General features: G+C 39.4%; 1 protein-coding gene across 2 annotated transcripts in view; it reads left to right on the forward strand.

The window, feature by feature from the left end:
* The window catches only part of MOSPD2 (motile sperm domain containing 2), a 54,537-nt gene extending 32,648 nt beyond the window's left edge, over positions 1 to 21,889 (forward strand). The window contains exons 8-15 of one of the 2 annotated variants that reach the window (XM_049643467.1): positions 1,979 to 2,103; positions 5,382 to 5,558; positions 6,192 to 6,304; positions 8,775 to 8,871; positions 9,734 to 9,830; positions 10,196 to 10,325; positions 18,081 to 18,183; positions 18,756 to 21,889. In XM_049643467.1, coding sequence (XP_049499424.1) covers positions 1,979 to 2,103; positions 5,382 to 5,558; positions 6,192 to 6,304; positions 8,775 to 8,871; positions 9,734 to 9,830; positions 10,196 to 10,325; positions 18,081 to 18,183; positions 18,756 to 18,893 — 980 coding nt within the window. In that variant the 3' untranslated portion in view covers positions 18,894 to 21,889. The remainder of the gene's footprint in view (positions 1 to 1,978; positions 2,104 to 5,381; positions 5,559 to 6,191; positions 6,305 to 8,774; positions 8,872 to 9,733; positions 9,831 to 10,195; positions 10,326 to 18,080; positions 18,184 to 18,755) is intronic. The other variant, XM_049643468.1, reaches the window with a different exon arrangement.
* Positions 21,890 to 22,301: the final 412 nt, after the last annotated feature.

Genomic DNA, 22,301 nt, shown 5'->3' on the forward strand with positions numbered 1-22,301 from the left:
CTGATAAGGGACTTATGTCTAGAATATATAAATAGCTTTTACAACACCACAATAAAAAGACAAATGGCCCAATTAAAAAGGGCAAAAGATTTAAATAGACATTTCTCCAAAGATAGGCAAATGGGCAATAAACACATAAAAAGATGCTCAACATCATTAGTCATGAGAGAACTACAAGTCAAAACCAAATGAGATACTAATTCACACCAGCTCAGATGGCTGTGATCGAAAAGACGTGTTGAGGATGTGGAGACATTGGAACCCTCATACATTACTGGTGAGAATGTAAAATGATGGGGCCACTCTGGAAAGCAGTTTGGCGGCTCCTCAAAAAGTTAAACATAGAAGTACCATATAATTCAGCAGTTCCATCCCTAGGTACGTTCCCAAAAGAATTGAAAGCACGTGTCTACACAAAAGCTTGCACACAGGTCTTCATAGCACTATTCTTCATGATAGTCAAGTGGAAAGTACTCAAATGTTTATCTGTTGATGAATGGATAAACAAATGTTGTAGATCCATAAAACGGAAAATTACTCGGCCATAAAAAGGAATTACGTACTGATACATGCTACATCACAGAGGAACCTTGAACACATTCTGCGTGAACAAAGCCAGTTAGAAAAACCACGTGTTGTATGATTCCATTTATGTGCAATATCCACAACAGGCCAATCCAGGAAGTAGATCAGTGGTTGCCCAGGAATGGGAGAGGGAGGGTAAAGAGAGATTGTTTATAGATAGGGGTTTCTTTTTGGTGTTACAAACACATTCTAAAATTAGATAGTGGGGGGTGTGTGCCTGGCTGGCTCAGTCGTTTGAGCATCTTACTCTCTTTCGGGTCAGGTCATGATCCCAGGATCATGGGATCCAGCCCCACGGCGGGCTCTGCGCTGAGTGCAGAGCCTGCTTAAGACTCTCTCTCTCTGTCTCCCCCTCTGTTCCTCTCTCCCATTCATGTGCGTGCGCTCTCTCTCTCTCTCTCTCTGTCTAAAATAAATAAAATTAGGTAGTGGGGATGGTTATAAAACTATCTAAATACACCAAAAACCATCGATGTGCATACTTGAAAGGGGTGAATTTTATGGTATGCGAATTATTATCTCAATAAAGCTATTATAAAAAAATCAGATTTAGCATTTTAGTTAATTCAAGTAACCTAGCTTCAAATACGTCATCTCACAGACTTTTTAAATCGAAATTAAGGAAAATATAAATATTACATAAAATTTAAGCATAATTAGCCAAACTAAAAATGCAGTTTCCTGAACCTGGATTTAATTTTTATCATACTGTTTGATTTCCTGATGTTTTTTCATTGATGCTTTTGCAAACTTAATGCAGGATTCCTCTTTTAATTTGTTTAAAATGTGTTTAGAATGTCAGAATGGAAACAAGGTTTAAAAAAACTAACTAAATTAGAATGGCATGAAAGAACAAGATTGTAATTACTAAACAGTTGTGTTTGATAACGGTTTATTCTTGCAGATTCCATGAGTTCCTCACAATTAAATAAGCTGCAGGGCTTGGGAGAAAGGCAGAGATGTTTAGGGTTGGGATGGAAGTCTGAGTGTAGCTCAAACCCATAAATAAGGAGAGCCACTGCTTTCTCTTCTTGACTTCCCATTTGAGGAGGTCTTTCAGGTTGGGTGTTTATCAGAAGTGTAAGGAAAAATGACTCTTTCCATACTCTTGCATAGTTATCCCTCAAATCACAGTACTATTTGATTCCGTGTCTGGGAGTCTTAGCGGTTGGGATCATTGACAGATTTGTAGAGAGGCCAAAACTCTGTTAAGTTTCTTGGTGCACATCAAGGTGATTCAGTCTTCCTGACTCTTCCTGGAACATTTGGAACCCACAAAGATACCTGTTGACAGAGTTTAGCCCAAACTGATATCAGAAGACTTGCATTAGCACACACAATAAATTAATTGAGAAAGACAATGGATTTAATGAAGTGACTGTTTTTTCCTCAGCTGCTTTCAAAATTGTGAAATCCTGGCTTGGACCAGAAGCAGTGAGTTTGTTGAAGTTTGCAAGTAAAAATGAAGTCCAAGACTACGTCAGTGTAGAATACCTGCCTCCCCACATGGGTGGAACTGTAAGTATAGTGCTTGAAGTATGTTTCTAAAATAAGACTGGATCGGGGCACATGAAGCCGTGTTCTTGCCTTAAGGGACAAGAAGCAGCAGTATCTTAACGTGCAAAGAAAGATCATAGATACTCCAGAATAGCACCATGATAGACATGTTTATGTAAGTTTTTGAGTTGTTAAATTTTAATTCTGAGTAGGTTATATATTTACATGGTTCTAGACTGAAAAGTATTCAGTATTCAATACAAATATTCAGACACAGGTATTCAGTAAAAAGTCTTTCTACTGCTATCCCAATCACTCTCTTCTCCCCAGTTCCATCTCTTATATTTATTTCCAGGAACCCGTATTGCCTACATAAGCAATACAGTATATATGTAACACACACAAGCAAATAGAGATGTAATTCTTCCTCCCTCTCATCGCTTTTAAACAAGTAGTGTATTTTTACGCCCTTATGCCTCCTACTTTTTTCTCTACAACATGTTTTAGAGATCATTCCACATCAATATGAAAAGCTGTTTTACTCTTATTTATGGCTACATAGTATTCCTGTGTCTAGATATGAACCGTGAGTTACTGAATTTTTTTTTCACGTGTCTCAGTTTGCTTCCAGTTGTTTACTGTTTAACAGTCTTTTTAATTTCAAAGATAATATATATTATCACCTTTCTTTGAAATGGTATTAGTACTTAAAAATAAGAGACTGGGGATAACTAGGTATGTGTTAAATTTTTACCACTACACGATAATGAAACGTACTGTGTATTGTGTATTTATAAACTATGGAACCTATGGATTTGGTATGCTTTGGGTTAACCTGATTGATAAAATTTCTTTTGTTTGATTTTTCCAATCTACTTCAGATACTGCCTACTTGGCAAAACTGGATTCAACCAGAATCAAGTGACCGGGAAGATGAAAAGTTTTGCTGTGTCCTTTAGATTTCTTTGGTTAGAAAAACTTGAACCAGTATTTTTAATTTGAAATTTGCTGCTTTCCTATTTTGAAGCTTTATATTTTACATTTTAACCTAGAAAAACACAGTATGGTTCATTTCACATACTACCTTTAGTTAAACTAGATATTTGATTTGTTTTTAATAATCTGTCCCTAGAATTGTTATATCTTAAAATTAATAGCATCTAGGGGCGACTGGGTGGCTTAGTCGGTTAGGCGTCTGACTCTTGATTTCGGCTCAGGTCATGATCTCATGGGTTCGTGAGTTCGAGCCCCGCGTCGGGCTCTGGGCTGACAGTGAGGAGCCTGCTTGGGATTCATATTCCCTCCCTCCCTCTCTGTCTCTCTCTCTCTCAAAATAAATAAACTTTAAAATTTATAGCCTCTAGCAAAAATTACTTTTTTTTACATTTATTTATTTTTGATAGAGACAAAGCACAAGTGAGCGAGGGACAGAGAGAGAGGGAGACACAGAATCCGAAGCAGGCTCCAGGCTCTGAGCTGTCAGCACAGAGCCCGACGCGGGGCTCGAACCCACAAACCGCAAGATCATGACCTGAACCGAAGTCCAACGCTCAACCGACTGAGCCACCCAGGCGCCCCTACTAAAAATTATTTTTACTTTTAGGAGTAGAAAAGGTTATCTCCCTTCTCTGTTGTTAATGGTATATTTTTTTAGGACTGCTCAGAATTATAGTAGGACTAATATTCTTTCACATAATTTTTTCCCCAAAAGTAATACTTATACATGATTTTTTTAAAAGCAAACAATACTGAAGATTGAAAACTACAGCAGTATAGTGCCAAGCATGTGTCCCTCCCCCGGTGACTGCCCACTGCCACTCTCCAGAGGCCACCATTGTGTCCACATTTTCTCTCCTGGAAATATTCTGTCCATTTTATTTTTTTACGTAACAGTCACATACAGTATGTTGTTTCACTGGTTTTCCCACTTCATCTCTTGTTAGTTTATGCCATATTGATTCATAGAGGTCTACCTGATTTTTTCAACCATTGCAGAATATTCCATTGTGTAGATTTAACATAATGTAGTTAATCAGTTCTCTTTGGAAGGACTGTTAGTTGTTTTCTAATCTTGCCATTATTAGGAGTGCTACAGTGAATATCCTTGTAAATATCTTGGTACATGGATTCAACAGTGTAAGTAGAAGGTGAGCTCCAGTTTCCCTCTAAAGAGATTGTGCTCATCTCCCAGTAACATGTGGCAATGCTTGAACCACACCCTTGCCAGTAGCACAAACTCTCATTTTTGTAACCTTTGACAGTCTCAGGTGAAAAATATTCTAGTGTGGTTTGAATTTGCATTTCTATTATTGTAAGTGATGTCAAGCATTTTTTTATGATTTAAAAGGTAGTCTGTTCTTTATGAATTCTGTATCATTCCTTTTTTTAAAATTCTGTTATCACTCTTCTTGATTTGTATATATGAACAAAAGCTGTCTTGTTTCTGATACATGTGATACATATTTTTCTCGTTGTGGCTTTAAAAAAAACTTTTTTGCGGGTTTTTTTTTCGGGAGGGGGAGTTGAGTGTTGGGTTTTGTTTTCTGTCATTCAGAAATGTTTCATGTTAGTGTGCTCATTTTTTATCAGCATTTTTATGCCTGCTGGGTTCTGTGTTTTTGCTATGATTAGAAAGGTCTTCACTACTTAGGTTTTGTGTTTTGTTTCCTGTTGTTTTTTTTTAATGTATTTGTTTTAAGTAGGCTCCATACCCAATGTGGGGCTTGAACTCACAACCCTGAGATCAAGAGTTACAGGCTCTACTGACTGAGCGAGCCAGGTGCCCCTGTTTTTTGTTTTTTTTTTTAATCCTTCTTTGTGTTTTTCTGGAGCTTATGTTGTTGTTGTTGTTGTTGTTGTTGTTGTTGTTTTAAGCTTATATGGTTTTTTAAAATTACACTTCCAGAGCACCTGGCTGACTCCGTTGGAAGAGTAGGTGACTCTTGACCTCAACATCATGGTTTCGAGCCCCATGTTGGGTGTAGAGCTTACTAAAAAAATAATAAACATTAAAAAAATACATACTTTCAAGTTTTTATTCCTCTGAAATTCTTTTTGGTGCAAAGAATGAGCTCACGATCCAACTTGGTTTTTTTACAGATGGCTAATCAGTTGCCCACACCACGTGTTGCCCTTTCCCTTGTGTTTTGAAATGCTTCCTTTAAAAAAAAAAAATTCACTAATTAAGTCTGTTTTTTTGTGTTGGTTTGCTTGTTGGCCCGGAGAGTGGATTTTTAACTTGAGAGAATTATTTGTCTGCCCACCTCTCAGCAGGCTGTTATACAATTCCTTTCTCTTAGGATCCTTTCAAGTATAGCTACCCACCGCTAGTAGATGATGATTTCCAGACACCATTGTGTGAAAATGGACCTATTGCCAGTGAAGATGAAGCTTCAAGTAAAGAAGATCTAGAGAGTGATGGCAAAGAAACCTTGGAAACAATTTCCAGCGAAGAACAAACAGCTCTTCTAAAAAAGGTAATCTTAACAATAGAATGAATTTGAGTCAAAAGCTGTGGCCTGTCCGCCGTTCTGCAGCTAGCTAGCTATGTGATTTTGGGTAATTCATTTAACTTCCTGTCCTTCAACATTTTGTCTGTGGAAAGAAAGAGGAAGGAGGTCACTGGCTAACCAGAAGTGTCATTATGGTGTATGACAAGGCCGATTTCATGCATTGGTATAAAAATTGGCAAAATGCACTTAGGAATTGTGTTATCAAAACTATTTTTTATCGGATAAAAGTAGTCAGTTTAAAACCTTTTATCTACTTCCTCTATTTCAGTTTTGGAAGGAGCACTTAGTTATCTTTTTATGAGTCATCAGGGGCTTGATAGAGGGATAAATGTTATAATTTAGAACAGATTTAAAGACCCTAAGGGAAAGCCCATGTTACATTTTCTGTAGTGACTTACCTGTCGTAGGCATCCAAGTATATGTTAATGGTCATGTTAATATATGTCAAATACGTAATTTAGGTGTAATAAGCTTATGTTAAAGATTGTAATTTGGATTGAATCACTGTGTTTACTTTTTCACCTAATGAACTGCCCAGCTGTCAGTATGAAACTAAATTTCTTTATCTTTCTCTCTTCATATTTTTTTGGTCTTTAGATTAACGTTACCGAACATACTTCCAAAGCAGAGGAAAATGAAAAGGTTGATTCTAAAATGAAAGCTTTCAAAAAACCATTGAGTGTGTTTAAAGGGCCCTTACTACACATCAGGTAATCATAGTTGAGGATTTTATTAGCTATGCTTTTTTTAATAATCTGTCTTGATCATCTTGAGGGAAAATGTATTTATTTCCACATTTTGAAAAACAGTATACAAGTTTTCTAATTAAAGGTTATCCAAAGACTCACCTTGGTTTCCAGACAGAGTAGACATTGTTAGCTACCTTTTTGTTATTCCATTAAGTGTGTTTAAAGGGCCCTCATTTCACATCAGGTAATAAAAGTGAATATTCATATATTAACAGTTAATCTGAATGACATATATTTTCTCATTTTACTGATAGTGTTTGACTTGGACAACTTTGAGGATGCCAGAGATGACAGTGAACTAAGCACTTATCAGTTTGACCTTCTAAAAGCTAAAGCTGGACTAGAAAAATAGGGGGGGGGGTTGTTTTGTTTTTGTCTTTTACCAAAGCCTGATTTCAGCACATCTCTATTTTTGTTTCTAGGTTACTCAGCCTGAGATTCAGGATTGTTTGTAATTATCATTACGTAAAGATCTCTTTCTCACTAATGATGCTTTTAGTTGATAAATTTATATGGCCTTATGTTAATACTGCCATGCCAACTTTGGTGATGACCTGATGTATCATTTTCTGTCCCATAGTTGAAATTTTTCTGTGTAACTGTTTTAGGTATGACTCTTATGACCAGTATGGTCAGACTTTTAAAAAAGACTGATATTCTAATTGAGAAGACTGGTTTGTTTATATACATTGGGATTACTATTATATTTGGATTATCTCAACCATCTGTGTATTTCTGGGTGGGGGGGTCCCACATGTATATTCTGCTGGTCATGGGTTTTCTTTGCCATTTCCCCCCTGTGGAGTTTGTTTCTCCTCTTTCCCTATAATGGTTTAGAAGTTTCACACTTTTCACTGGAGGCTTGTGGACACCCTAGATCTTGGCTCATGAATGTCGAGGGTCAGCTTCAAGAGCTGGCCAGGGAAGGATAGGGCAGGGCAGCTTCCAAGGCTGTGGTCTGGGCTCAGCATCCCCTGCCTCTGCCCCCAGGAAAGTCACAGCACCTCTCTCTCCTCCAGGCACAGGTGCCCCAATAGCGGCTGTCTCCCATCAGTCTCGTGGTTATTGAGAGTACTTCTGAGATTCATAACCTTCTGGTCTTTTCTGTGTTATATTTCAGATGGGCTCTAAAAGTAAGCCAGCAGCTGTGCTAATCTGTCTTGTCCAAAGATGAGCAGAGCCCTCCTAGGAGAGCATGTCCTTAAAAATATGTGTTCTCCAAATGTATCTCTGATATGCCGACATTCCTGATATAAAATGAATCTACTTACGTATATGGTCAAGGACAGTCTGAACAATTCACCTTTTTATCTAAAACAAAAACACTCCTCTACCCAGTGTTTGGAGGCACCTGATACAGTTTGACTCATGTAACAAAACTACACAATTGGAGGGGCTGCTGGGTGGCTCCATTGGTTGACCGTCCGACTTTGGCTCAGGTCATGATCTCACGGTTCATGAGTTCGAGCCCTGCATCGGGTTCTGTGCTGAAAGATTGGAGCCTGCTTCAGATTCTGTGACTCCCTCTCTGTCTGCCCCTCCCCCGCTCGCACCCTCTCTCAAAAATAAAACATTAAAAAAATTTAACTACACAATGGGGCACCTGGGTGGCTCAGTCGGTTAAGCGTCCCAACTTCTCAGGTCAGGATCTCACAGCTCGTGAATTCGAGCCCCACTTGGGGCTCTGTGCTAACAGCTCAGAGCCTGGACCCTGCTTCCAATTCTGTGTCTCCCTCTCTCTCTGCCCCTCCCCCATTCACACTCTGTCTCTCTCAAAAATAAACATTAAAAAAATAAAAACTACATAAAACGTTGCTTTAGTCTTTTAGTTCACATGCTCTACAGTGACAATAGTAAAATTTGTATTTTGAGGCTCACTGCTTTTACTGTTTGACAAATATTTCCCACCCCAAATTTTGTTTTTTGTATTCCATATTACTTAGAAAAAGCCTTTACATAGTAAGACCTTAGTCTGTTACTTCAAGACATCCCTGATGATCATTCATTTTACGTTAGACTTTTCTCTGTTGGTGTATAAAATTATGCCCCATTCTATTCTGTTTGTAATTAAAGTTGAAGTGCCAGCTTCTTCTCTGTTTTTATTATGTGTAACCTTCCAAAGAGTTTAAATGCACCTTTAGATGGTGCTGATTATAGGCTAATCCAGAATCATCCTATTCTTTCTTCTGTCCTTTTCTATTTAGCTTTTGATCTTGGGGAAGCCAACCATAGGACTTTTAAGTAGCATGCAATCAATTAGTAAGATGAAAACACAAACTATATTAGGTAATTGTTTTGTAGGGTTTTTTTTTTTGATGAAATCTCTTTATACAAATGAGCATATAATATTAAATGCTTTTCTTCCAGCTAATGATTAGATTATCATTTATTCTGAATAACACAAACGCCTTATGTTTCTGTCACCACCTAGCCCAGCAGAAGAACTGTATTTTGGAAGTACAGAATCTGGAGAGAAGAAAACTTTAATAGTGTTGACAAATGTAACTAAAAACATCGTGGCGTTTAAGGTAAGTATCTGAAAGATCTAATAGATTATATGTGGAAATTGGATATGGGAAGTGATTTCAGACATTTTAATCGAAAGACTGAGGATTTGTAACTTGTGCAGTGTTTTTATATATGATATTTTTAGGCATGTTACGCTGCCTTCTAGTTTTAACCACATGGCATAGCTTATCTAAAATTTTCCCTGGGATCTGTATCTCAATCTTTAATGAGCCGTAATAGGCTAATGTCCAAATTAATCTCAGGCTTTAATGTCTGTTGTAAATAAAAACTCAAGGAAAATCACTCTTCATCATATAAATAATTCATAATAATAGCAAAAAAAATAAAACTATAAAATCAAGAGTGCATTTTCCCCCAAGTGTGATATAGTTTGGGATGTAGTTTATGCTGGATACTAACCTAATGACCGAGTCTGCCACTGCCCCATATTGTAGAAATTATTTCCTTAAATCATCTATTTAATTTAGATTGAACCACTAGGATATTTTCTTTGATTTTCTAGTGTTTTTAATTGGACAACGCTATTATAACAAGTCCTAATACGGTTTTTTAGAATTTGTGTTATTAAATTTAGGCAATTGCCAGATAGGATACTGCACAGATTGTTTTGTTGAAAAGGAAGGCTGAGTGACAGTTGGACTTCCAAGATTAGCAGAGATTTTAAAAAATAAAGATACTGTTTTCCTGTTGATGGGGAAAGATACATTCTATGCCTGACCACCGTGGGTGTTTTGTAGACTTTATTATTAACTGCTAGTTTTCTAAAAATCACTTTCAAGCTGTTTACCCCCCCCCCCGCCCCCAAGATCAGTTTTATCATTATGTTGTTAGTGATTACGTGATTACTCTATTCATAAATAGGTGAGAACGACTGCTCCAGAAAAATACAGAGTCAAGCCAAGCAACAGCAGTTGTGACCCTGGAGCTTCAGTTGACATAGTTGTGTCTCCCCACGGGGGTGAGTTGTCACGTGATGGCCTCAGAGGGTGTGCTGGGGTACCTGGGGCTGGTTGGTGAGTCCGTAGAGCTGGACTAGAAGCCGGAAATCCGAGTGTCAACACGTCACGTCGCTGCATTCTTAGGCATCCATTTTCTCGTGTGCAAAATGAAATGGGTAAATGGGTCTCACTAGAATGGTTTTTTAATGCATAAAATTGTTTAAACTGACGCCTGTTGAAATTGAATTTTTAGAAAACCGTTTTCCTTTTTAGGGTGGTTCCATATTGTCCTTTTTCCATTGTTTTCTAGAATAATGCCTTAAACCAACATGTCCAACTTTTGTAAAGGCTTGTTTATATAACAAGTTACTCTTTTGGAATGCAGGTTTAACAGTCTCTGCCCAAGACCGTTTTCTGATAATGGCTGCAGAAATGGAACAGTCATCTGGCACGGGCCCAGCAGAATTGACTCAGTTCTGGAAAGAGGTTCCCAGAAACAAAGTGATGGAGCATAGGTATGCTTCTTACAGATTCTCAAATGTGATGGGAAGAATCAGAGAGCTATGCCTGCATGGACTAGGCAGGTGTCTCTTCCTTCGAGCATTTGGCAGACACTTAGGCTTCTAGTGTGGGCCCTGAGCTGTGTGGGGCTCTGGGGTACCCAGGAATGAGATCTGGAGTTTCTCAAGGAGGTTGCAAGCAGGGACTTGCTTACAGGACTGTGCAAGAACCTGGATGTGTCCAAAATTACAAACCTAGATCTCTCTGTCCCGGCCGTTCCCTTTATAGGAGCACTCACTTTGTGTCCTAGAATGTGTGTGTTGCAGCATGATTTGTACTAGGAAAAAGTGGGAAAGAACAAACCTAAATGGTCACCAGTGAAGCAACGGTCAGACGCACTTGAATGTATGCAGGAGTACTCTGCAGCTATTCAAAAGAGTGTGGGAAGTCTCTTGTTCTGATACACAAAGGTACCTATGATGTATTAGGGGGAAAACCTGGGACTGCATGGGCATATACAAGTATGTATGTGCATGCAAAGATACACAGAAAAGGAGAACAGAGAGGAGTGTTGTGGTTTTCTTTTGGAGTGTGCCAGTTCTGCCTCCCAGGGACACTCGTCAGTGTCGGGAAACATTGTTCATTGTCACAAGTGGGCATTGGGGTACTGTGGCATCTAGCAGGTAGAGACCAGGGATGCTGCCGTACACCCCACAATGCAAAGGACAGCCCCCCAAAACAAAGACTGGTGGGTAAAGAATGGCCACTCCGATGGCACTTTTGTAGGCCCTGAAGGAAAAGAGTGCGTAAGCCATATAGATAGAACTAGAAAAAGTGCTTTCCAGGAAGAGGGAACCGCAAGTGAAAAAGGAGTGTGCTGGGCCTGTGTAAGGAACAGCGAGAAGGTTAAGGGCAGCTTGGTGGGAGATGAGGTCAGAGAGATAGTAGGAATGCAAATGATTGCCATAGCGAGGACTTCTGATATTAAGAGGAGAAACTACCCTTGGTGCTCAGCAGATCCAGGAAGCGATCTGGCTTATTTTTTTTTAAAGGATTATTCTGGGGGCTGTGTGGAAAACAGTGTAGACCAGACCCAAGTGAAAGACTGATACTGAGTTAACACTTAAAACAGGACTGGCTGGCAGCGGGCTCTTATTTAAGTGCTTTACTCTTATTTATTCACTTAGTCATTCAAATGACCCTAGGAGGTAAGTAGTTCTTTATCCCATTTGATAAATGAGAAGCTGGAAAACCTAGTAACGGTCATGGTTGAGTTAACTGTTCAAAAGCAATTGAAAGAACACACATGTGGCTGGACCGCATAGGTAAGAGTGACAGGACTCAGGGTGGGAAGAAGGCTGGACAGAGGCAGATAGGAGAGCAGTCCACCTGACCTGATCTACCTTTGTGAACAAGCCTGCAAAAAGTGATCTTGTCAGAGGGGAGGAGGACAGGAGAGGGCCTACGAAGACAAGCTTTATTTCAGCTGTCCCAGCAAGAGAGGGGTAAGACCCAGCCTAGAGAATTATTTCGTGGCCAGAGGAGGACAATCCAGCAGGGACTCAGGAGGGAAAGCAGTAGGTGAGCTGTGTCATCAAATGTCCAAGGAAGAGCATTTGACGAAAGAGGAAGGGACCAGTGCTAGAGGAAGTGTTTCCATGCCAATCAGGAAGGATGAGGTGTTGGCAGTGAAGTCATCACTGCCCACCCTGGTTGGGGGGGGGGGTAGTTTCAGTTGGCAGGAGCCAGGTGCCAAAGAAATGGAGGTAGTATGACTGTTCTAGAGAGTAGTCTTGCTGGAGGAAGGAATAATGTAGTGTTGATGAAGCAGTTGTCTGGCATGGGTTTTTCAATGGGAGAGGCCACCTGGACAGGGTAAATCACCAGTAGTGAAATTTCTGACAAGGCTGAAGGGACAAGACTTACATCCAAGGTAAGGGTCAGCTTTCTTCGGGAAGGAGGAAGGAACCCAGATACAGGTTAAGGCTCGGGATGGGGTTGACTTGTTTTGGTATGGAGTAAATTCCCAAGTTGTGACACCCTCCGCTTTGTGTTTTTAGCCAAGTTTATTTTTGTCAAAGGCATGGCTCTGAAAACAAATGGAAAGGTTATGTAACACTGCTATAAAAGATGGAGATTAATTTGAAGTTCTTTGCAAACAGGCCCTCAAAAGCAGGGTTTTTTCTTTTAATTAATTGCTCATAGTTTGGTTTTCTATAAGTCAAGAGAGGATCACTTACCTCCCAGAAAGAGGGAGACTTGGTGGTTTGGTACTGAAGGCCCGAGTAAAGCACTGACTCCCACCTAGAAAGGGTGGTTTCCTTCAAATAAGTAGGAAGATCGGGTAGGTTGAACTGATTACCCTATAAAATAAACTTCCCGTAGGTTATTGAGCAGTATCTGTAATTGCTTGTGTTATTACACATGTACTAAGAAGTAGGAAGTGGGGCGCCCGGGTGGCTCTGGTGGTAAAACGCCCAACGCTTGATTTCAACTCCAGTCATGATCTCACCGGGGTTCGAGGGCTCTGCGCAGAACCTGCTGGGGATTCTCTTTCTCTCCCGCTCTCTACCCCTCCCCCATTTGCTCTCATGCTCTCTCAACATAAACATGGAAAAATAAAGTAGGAAGAGGCAGGGAAGGAAAAATAATTTTCCCTCTCCCCACCTTCAATACCATCTCCAGTGAAAGAAGAAAGACTGGGGGGAGTGGGTGTGGGAGCAGAGGAGCCAGTAATGAGAGGTTATCAGGAAAAGCACAGTAAACAAGGGTAAGGTTATTATGCAGATTTAGATGAATTCTTCTCTTCTTGAAGCCCCTGAGCCTGCCAAGGTAAGGGACCTTCCTTACCTGGTAAGGCCATCCAGAAGCCTGTAAGCAAGGTTACAGGTCCATTTTTTGCAAGGGGCTTTATTGGGTCCCTAAAGTCAGTCTTAGGCCCTTAAAACTCTCTGTTCATACCTGATTTTTATGCATACCATTTTCAAATAAGACATTCAAGTCAGAGCCTTAGTAATATAACCATGCTTCCAATTGTGTCCTCTTCCAAGGAGAAGAGATTCTTACTGAATTGATGTAAAACAAAACAAAACAAAACAAAACAAAACAAAAAACCGTATTTCCATGAAAGAATACTTTGAGTTTCTGAATGCTGGAGGGACCACAGAGGGAGAAAACTTGTTTCAATTCTGCTTACAAAGGTATAGTTCTGTCAATCATAGCTTATGAGAAAAGAGTAGAGTATTTCCTTAAACCTCGGAAAACAAAACATTAAAGTCCTAAACAGTAGAATTATCAGTTCATTCACTCCCATGTTATTAATTCTTGGTCTGCTTGAAACCAGCTTTTTTATTCTGGAAATTCTTACCAGTTCAGTTTTATGATCTTAAAGTCATCAGAAACCTGTTTTCTGGAGTACCTGTCAGAGTCCTTGCCATGAATCTCTGAAGATGAAGCACATTTGCGAAAGGATCCGAGTAAAACAATAGCTTCTATAAATGACAGACTTAAAAATGGCCATGGTTGCAGACCTGATGAGAGTTCATTATAAGGCTTTTGACAAGGAAATTTGGTTATTTCTGTGGCATACAACATTGTAAGATAATAACTAGAATTAAAACAATAACGTTATACTAGAACATAGCCGATTTCTAGGAATTTTATACGATTTCTGGAACACTTATGTTAATAACATATCCATACAAATACAACCTGAAGAAGGTTTAGGATTACTTATTTGACAGTGCTTCCCATGTAACTTAACATAGTAAATAAGCCTAATTTGTTCTCTCTTATAAAAAGAGCTATAAAACTAATCTTTCCATACATTCCAGAGGCCCTCTGAAAAATTCCAGAGATAGTTCAAGGTCAAAAAGACTTCAGTTAGAATTTGAGTTGGAGTTTGTCAAAAATGTCAGAAGGTTTTAGACACTTGACTGAATAGAATCCTAGATCATCATGAAATAATACTTAATTATCCATTTAACCATAGTAACAATAAAATGTCAAAGGCAAATGCAGAAAGTTACATCATTGTGAGTAAAACTTAGCTCTTTTGATCTTTAGAAGACTATTTTCCTAAGCAATCAAATACCTGATGATAAAGATAACATGAAGCACAGGAAATTATTGATAAAACACACAATTTTTGCTTTCTAGGCACATTACTTAAAAGCTAAAGAAAAACCTTTCACCGTCTCTTATCAGTAGCTGACTGATAGTCCAAGAAAATGTTGTCCTTTTAGCAGATGTTAACTTTTAGTTTCACATAAGTACACTATTGGTATGAAAGCTTATTTTTATAACCCTCGTAACAAATTCCATCTTGGCCAGCTTGACTACACAAAGAGAAGTTTTCTTTGCTTTCTTCCCTACTCAGAAATAACCAGCTTTAATTCAGCATAAAATTACTTTTATTCCCCTTAAGAAAAATACGTGCCCATACCTTTCCTCAGCTAAAAACACATCCTACTTTCCTTGCACGTGGAGTTAGTCGTCTCCATTATTTCTAGTAAATTACATATATGAATCAGAATTCTTAGAAACAATAATTTTTAGTGAAAATTAAGTAGTAAACAATTGTGGTCATTTAACACCAGCATTCTGTAGATTGGCAAATTCAGGGATACATAATTTCTAGAAGCATATGCTTCCTCATGGTACAGTTTTTCAGTGTGGCACGAGATAGGTTTACTAACAGACTAAATATTTTTAGTTCATCTGTAATAAGAAGCCAAAAGTAGATAAACCTGTGCTCAGTAATGTTTCAATATTTTATCTTATTTGGAAATGATTTCCTATTTTACTTAGCAAAACTCAAGTTACCAGAGTTGAAAAGCTGTTTTTAAGTACACAAATTCACCTAAAAACTCTTACCCAACTTACCTAAAAACGTGAACCTATTTGAATAGTAAACTCAAGTAGAAAAAAGTTGCATATCTGCATTATATCTAATATCGATAACTTTGAAGACGTGCCTATTTTAATTAAACCAACACACTTGACCACCTTTTATTTTACCTAAGATTACTCCACATCACAGGAACTTTAAAGACACTTGGGTTAGTTTCTATATTTCTAAGAGTTTTAGGAATACTTAATTTGATAAGTGCTTATTTTTCTTTAAGCCAGTCAGATAGAGCTTTTACAAATTAATTTTGGCAATACCGTCCAGAAGTAGAAAAATATTATGCATCCATAACATATATAGACACACAGAAACATATAGACTCAGAGACTTTTGAGGTATCTAGCTCTAGAATTTTAGCCATGAATCAGGTACAATAACACAAAACTCACTAGTTTGTAAAAGAACATTTAGGTCCAAATTGCGTTTCTGGCAGTTGGAATAAGTTTACCCTAAAGTTGTATTTCGAAGAGCTAGCTGTCAGGTCCTAGAGGATAGAAAATTTTTACCCGAAAGGCACAAAGTATCAAGGTTTGTTATTTCTTTTTTTTAAGCCGTTTTGGGGTACATTTGCCTATTATCAGAGGTCTTCAGTAATTACTGTTTCTATTTTCCTTCTTTGTCTTGAGCCCAGGACATTTCTGTTTCCAATGTCCTGATCTTTCACAATACTGACATGTATTTGCAGATGAGCTTGGGGGGGGGGGGGGGTTGGGGGAGAGGGTGCGGGCAGGGTAGGTTTTAGGATGGTAAGTTTAGACAAACTTTGAACTGCTTCCAGTGTTGCACTAGTGGTTTTGTAAAGATTTGCAAATCAAAGATGGTTGCTTTTAATTCCTCAAATAATTGTGTTGCAGCCTGAATGGGATCAGGGGACTGACCCACCCATCCAGCTACATTTTCTTCAGTCTGCTCTGTATCAGGAAGATGATTTCCAACTAAGATGGAAAGAAAGTGATTTCTATGTTCTGGAGCTTTAGGGTTTAATGCGGCATGCCTTTAAAAAGTTTATAGAAAGTATTCAACAAAGGCCTTTGAATGCCGTCCTTTTTCTAAGTGTTTACTTCATCCTTGAACCAATTTAATTCAGGGGGAAAAACAACCTGTTCTATTGCTTCTATCAGCCCCCAGACATCAGCCTGCAGCTGATCCATTTCCTGAACGTTTGTAGGAGGGCCTGGGAGAAATTCTGGTCATGTTCCTGGTGAGGAGAGTTTTCCCCAGGAGACCATGTGGCTTATCTGATAACTACAGTATAATCATGGATAAGAAGAACAACCCTTAGCAGCCAGTCACAGTCCCTGTGAATGGGGACTGATCTTTTCACCTCTTCTCTAAATTTGGTAGGTGGTTATCTTCTGAAACTAGAGATTGAAAACTTCATAATCTCTTCTTTCTAAGGAAGTTCCTCAGGCCAGCTGCCATACTGGGTCATGTTCTCCTTTCAGTTTGGTCTTTCCAGAGCTACCAAGACCACCATTGTTTAGGATGAGAGCTCTCTAACAGTATTTTCAGCATAGAAGCTTTAAAAATGTAAAAGATCCACCATCTGGCATTGACAAGTTGGATCTTATATTAATCTCAATAGCGACTCAAGCCAACAGGCCTTTTGATGGCTTAACCATGGACCCAAGAGGCTTCCCAAAAGAGGGTGCCAACACTGAAGCCCTCAGAGAGGGAGCGTAAGAAAACAAAGACTTTCTTCGCCACAAGTGGGGAGAACGGTGTCGTGAAAATGGCAGCTCCGGTGTCCCCACAACAATGTGCGAGGCCTCCAGTCACAGACCCTGCGCTCTGTGACACCAGGGAAGTGCTCCTGGATTGGACTTTGACAGCACAAAGTCCCCTCACGGACTGGGGACCCAAATGACAACTGCCCTGCGAGCTGGCACGGCCGGCAGAGAGAATGCTGCCTGTCACCTTGTGTGTTGTGCATCCACCAGCCGGCAGAGACCAAAAAGAATATTCTTGCTGGTTACAAACCCAAGCTCTCAATACATAGAACGAGAGGAAAGGAAAACCCCATTTGACCGATTTTTCTTCTGCTAACCTAAATTTGGAAAGGTAGGGACAAGGTGAAATTTTTACCTCTCTCGACCTGGCACTAGTGTGAGATCTAGAAGAACTGACTTTGGTAGGTAAGAATTTTTACCCTTCACTGGCTTCTGCCAGTTTTCCAGGATCCCATCTGTAGGTGCCTAAGTGAGTACGGTGTCCCAGCAGGGCCCATCGTAGGTTGCCAAAACGTAGGACAGGAAAAGTAATTTTCCCTCTACCTTGCTAGGTTCTTGGCTGAGACCTCCACCCCCTGGAATAAAAGACAGATTAATAGGAGAAAACAGAAGTTGAATAACACGTATACCTCCTGTATACACGGGACATACCCAGGGAAACAGTAAAACTCCCCCAGATGGCCCAAGACAAGATGTTGGGGCATCAGCGAGTCAGTTAGGGAAGACGGTCAGGAAAATCACAGTAAACGAGGGTAAGGTCCTTAAGCAGATTTAGATGGGTCCCTTCTAGAGATTTTGTCACCCCCTCTGGTACACAGAGGAAAACACCCTTCCAAGTGTAGATTACCTTTAAAAATGTCAATGTCCCTGACAAAAGATTTTCAAAGCTTTTCTTATGTCTGCTGTTTCTCAAAAAATAGCGAGCCCAAGATAATCCTTCTGCCAGAGAGGCGTATCTTGGGGTGGCAAATTCTGCTCCCCTTCCAAGATGAATACATGCTGTGCTGCTACCTTACGTGTAACTGGGAGAAGAATGAGTGCTTTCATGTCTGTTATGTAGATTTCTGTGTTTAACTCTTTTTCATTTTATAGTTTACTTTTACGATCCTGTTTCCTTTGCATTTCCACAGGTTAAGATGCCATATTGTTGAGAGCAGTAAACCAACCACCCTTACATTAAAAGACAATGCTTTTAACATGTCAGATAAAACCAGTGAAGATCTTTATCTACAAGTAAGTGTTCTTTCTCCCTAAAACAAAGTTGTAAATGCTAACCAACATTAGAAATCCACTTTTTCCCCCACTGACGTAGAGAGAACCTTTGGCATAGACGCGACAGAAATGCTCTTTTCTTTGTGAAGGGCAGCCAAATCGGAAATGGTGAGCGGTGAGTTACTTTTGGAGATGTGTTAACTTTTTAAAAGCTCTGGCCATTCTAATTTGGACGAGGTGTGGCGCTTTGGAGAGTATCCAAGAATTTGATCTCATGGAAGAGGTACCATCTAAATTCGAAAAAGATTGGAGGGACTCTCTTTCTGACTCGCTGGCTTTGGTACCTGCAGAAAGTGACTGCTTTGCTCCTTTTCAACTGGAAAATTAGATCTTTCCAAAACTAGAGTGAGCAGGCGCACGTCTGTTCACCAAACAGATGTGATCCCTCATTGCATTTCCTGCTCCCAGCTGTTCAGAGTAGACGGACCCCATCCTGTAAATGTTTGGATTTCTAATATTCCTAGTTGTCGTTCACATGGTTAATGTACTGTTTTACTGATATGCATCTTTCATCCTTCTTTTTCCCTCTTTAGCTCAATCGTTTACTAGAAAGCAATAGGAAGCTTGAAGACCAAGTTCAGCGGTGTATCTGGTTCCAGCAGCTGCTGCTTTCCTTAACAATGCTCTTGCTTGCTTTTGTCGTGTCTTTCTTCTATTTGTTGTACACTTAAAGAAATGGAGTTCAGTGAGAAACATGGCTCTTTCGCTCATTAGTTGGAAAAGGACCCAGAACTTCATGTTACTAAAAGTTTTGCACATCTGTGCTTCCTGAAAGGAAACGTGCAACACTTAGAGGGGAACAAATACGCGTCTCGAAAATAAACTCTGTTAGAATGAGGAAACACTGGAGAAATTGAGTATAAGAGATCGTAGTTATAGTGAATCAAGTCAAGGCATAGCCATTGTGTAAATTAATACTTTAGATATAATTTATTTTTTCCTTTTGATTTGAATACTTCTAAAGTTTGTTTTATTATATGTATACATTAGCTGGACTGAAAAGTAGAAGTAACAAGCTTTGTCACAGCCAAAAAATGTAATCTTTTTTTTATGACAAAATCATTATAGCTGAGCCAACTTATTAGCTTTTCTATACTATGTATATAGAACATGTATATTGAAAAAAAAAAAAAAAACCCCGTACTTAATACAGATTAATTTCTGTGAACATGACTTTGTAATTTTGAGAATTCCTTCCAGATGCTAGTCAATATTCTTTGGGTATGTGAAACAATTTAATGCCAAACCACCTTTTAGCCTTTGTTTCTTATCTGTCTGCCTTTTATTAATCTCGGACTTTTTTATGAACACTCATATTTAGACCATTTGGGAAACTAAGTTTGCTTGGGTTTTCTTGGTCCTCTCTTCCAGTCTTTTTTATGCAGTTTCCCATCGCTCACTGGGGCGGGACACTGACCCCCATGCTGCATTTCTTATAAGGGTCTAATCCTCCTTTTTCTAAATGACAGGAGTTAAAATTTCTTTGAAACCTTGGTTTTGAGATGCAGAGCAGAATTCATTCACATTTCAGTTTCGCGTGAAAATCGTCCACAAGAAGGAAACTTGACACAACACTGGAGTACCTATAAGCTTGGGGGGAAAAAATCAAAACTCAAGTGTCGGTTCTCCATTTAGGAATGAAAACTAGAATTCCTGATCCTCTCGTACAAACCTTCAGACCAGGGCTGTTGCACTTGCTGGATACTCTGCCTTCATCACAGTAATCCTGAGGGTGGTCCCTAAATCCTAAAATGATACAACTTGCAGGGGCAGAGGCGGATGAAATCAGTTTGTTTTCTCACTCATACAGCCATTTTCAGTTCTCGTCGGTTCACATGTAACTCTATCTGAAAGAAAACATAGTCTGCCTGTTAAATAAATGTTGAGTTTTGATTGAGCCACGTTTGGAGAACTTTTTATTCTGAAGTGTAGGGTTGGCGGCTTTCATTTTGAGAAGCTGAGGATTCCAAAGTCGAGTTGTAGAGAGTGGTGATTTCATAGAGTCCCTTCAAAATTGGCCTAGCAATAAAACCTTAAAAGGACACTGGTCTGATACTTGGTCTTAATTTGGGTTTTTCTGTTGCAGTTTGCCAACTCCAGCCGTGAAAGTGACTTCAGTACACCCTAAGTACTCCCCGTAGTATCTCCCTGTGTGTGTGCACAGCGGTTCCCTTTCCATGTTAGATCCCCGGCCTAATCTCAAAGCATTTGTGTATGTTCTTTGTTCCTCAGCAAATGAATGAGGAAATCATTGGTCAGAATTGGAAGTGTATTGTCCTAACAGTGTCCCTTTAATGTTTCCTACGAAAATGACGTGGACTCACTACAATGTTCTTCCCTGATGTCTGGCCAGTTGAATTTAATAACATATCTTGTTAACGTTTGTGTGTCTACTAAATGTGACTATGCAAGATTACTGAAAATTACAAGATCAAAGGCATCTAAACTTCTTGTCTTAACTAATCACTTATTTACATCAGATTTTATTCTGTCTTCATTTGATTTTATCACATTTTGTGCGACTATTACTTTGAGTACTCTGATAATAATTTTATTTTTTATCTTGTCGTTACCTATTCATGACCAAATTACCAAGGATCAACATTAAGATCGAGATTTTCGCTTGAGAATGGAAATCAATAGATTTTCCATGAAAACATTAATATTATTAGCTTGGTCTCAAAGTAGCCTAAAAATGCAACTGCGGTTAAACCTAGCCTCAAATTTCATAATAATACCATAACTGTTTTTATATCTTTCCACTAATTTTGACTGGATTTAATAGCACTTTATTGTACAATTGCAAAAAAAAATATATTCCTAGAATTGTTGCCAGTGTAATTTCTCTAATATTCTGGTGCTTTTCATATATTTTCAGTATTTTTATTACTATATTGGTATTTTCTTTGTATAATTGATCAAAAGAACATGTTTTCTATTTTAATATGTTTTAGAAAAATAATTACATTTATGAAATAAATATCATCAGGAAAAACCTCTGGTCTCTAATTGATAAAGCATCTTAAAATCAATGTTCAGGCTCGCTCTGACCTTTTAAAGATGACATTAATTTCTTTTGTACCTGCTTTGCATTTTTATAAGGACAGTGCTGTAAGCTTCCAAAGATACAATTGTGTTATCGGGTAAACCTGTCCTTCGTATGTCCTGTTTCTCCTCAACCCAGGCCAGAGCCTGGCTACTCTTCAGTGCAGCTCTCCGTTTCCCCCAGACTCAACACTGGGCTCATTGACATGACTTGGGGCTCCATCATGGAGCCTTCACTAGAGCTGCCCCACATGAGTCAGAATTGCCCTACATCCCCTCAATCCTAGTACACCTTCCTGCCTGACAGAAACCAGCAGGAAGCAGGCTGTAGAGAGACCATCCTACCTGGCTCATTCGTATATGGAAGGCAGTCCCTGTGACGAGGCACCCACGGAGTGAGGGTGTGCTGGGGGAGGGGCCCTGGGATTGTTGGTGTGGTCCCCTCACCACTGGATGATAACTCCCAAATGGCAGCTCCCACGCCATAAGGATGGAATGAATAGGACAGATCTATCTTCTAGATTGAAAAAGAAGTGGAAATACAAAACGCTAAGGAGAAATTCAGAATAGAACTACAAAAACAAAATGGTGACCTACCAAGAAGCACCACGTCTCCAGAGGACTGTGAGGCCATGCCCTCCTTACCTAAAAGATAGAATTCTCTAGGAAACAAGAGCTCCTGTGGGGAAAATTCCAGCTAGGAAAAGACTGGTTACTTTACACCCATCTTCGGCCTCCTCCCTTAAGTTTTCACCAACCACTCAAGGTTTCCTGATGTCAGAACAACATCGGCCCCCAGAAGCATAGGGCTCCCCTTCTCCCCCTGCCCCAGGGAGACCATGCAAATTGTCTCATTTATTCCATTTGAGGCAAAGGTGGTTAGGAGTGAGGGCTCTGTAGTAAGACTGTCTGGGCTCAGTTTCCCTCTCTGCCACGTGAAGATGTTACTCGGGGATGTTACTTGACCTCTTTCAGCCTGTTTTCCTGATCTCTGAGTCTGATCATCCAGGTACTCTGCCACGGGATGAGTATGA

This window comes from Panthera uncia, chromosome X (genome assembly GCF_023721935.1).
Source record: "Panthera uncia isolate 11264 chromosome X, Puncia_PCG_1.0, whole genome shotgun sequence".
Lineage (NCBI taxonomy): Eukaryota > Metazoa > Chordata > Mammalia > Carnivora > Felidae > Panthera > Panthera uncia.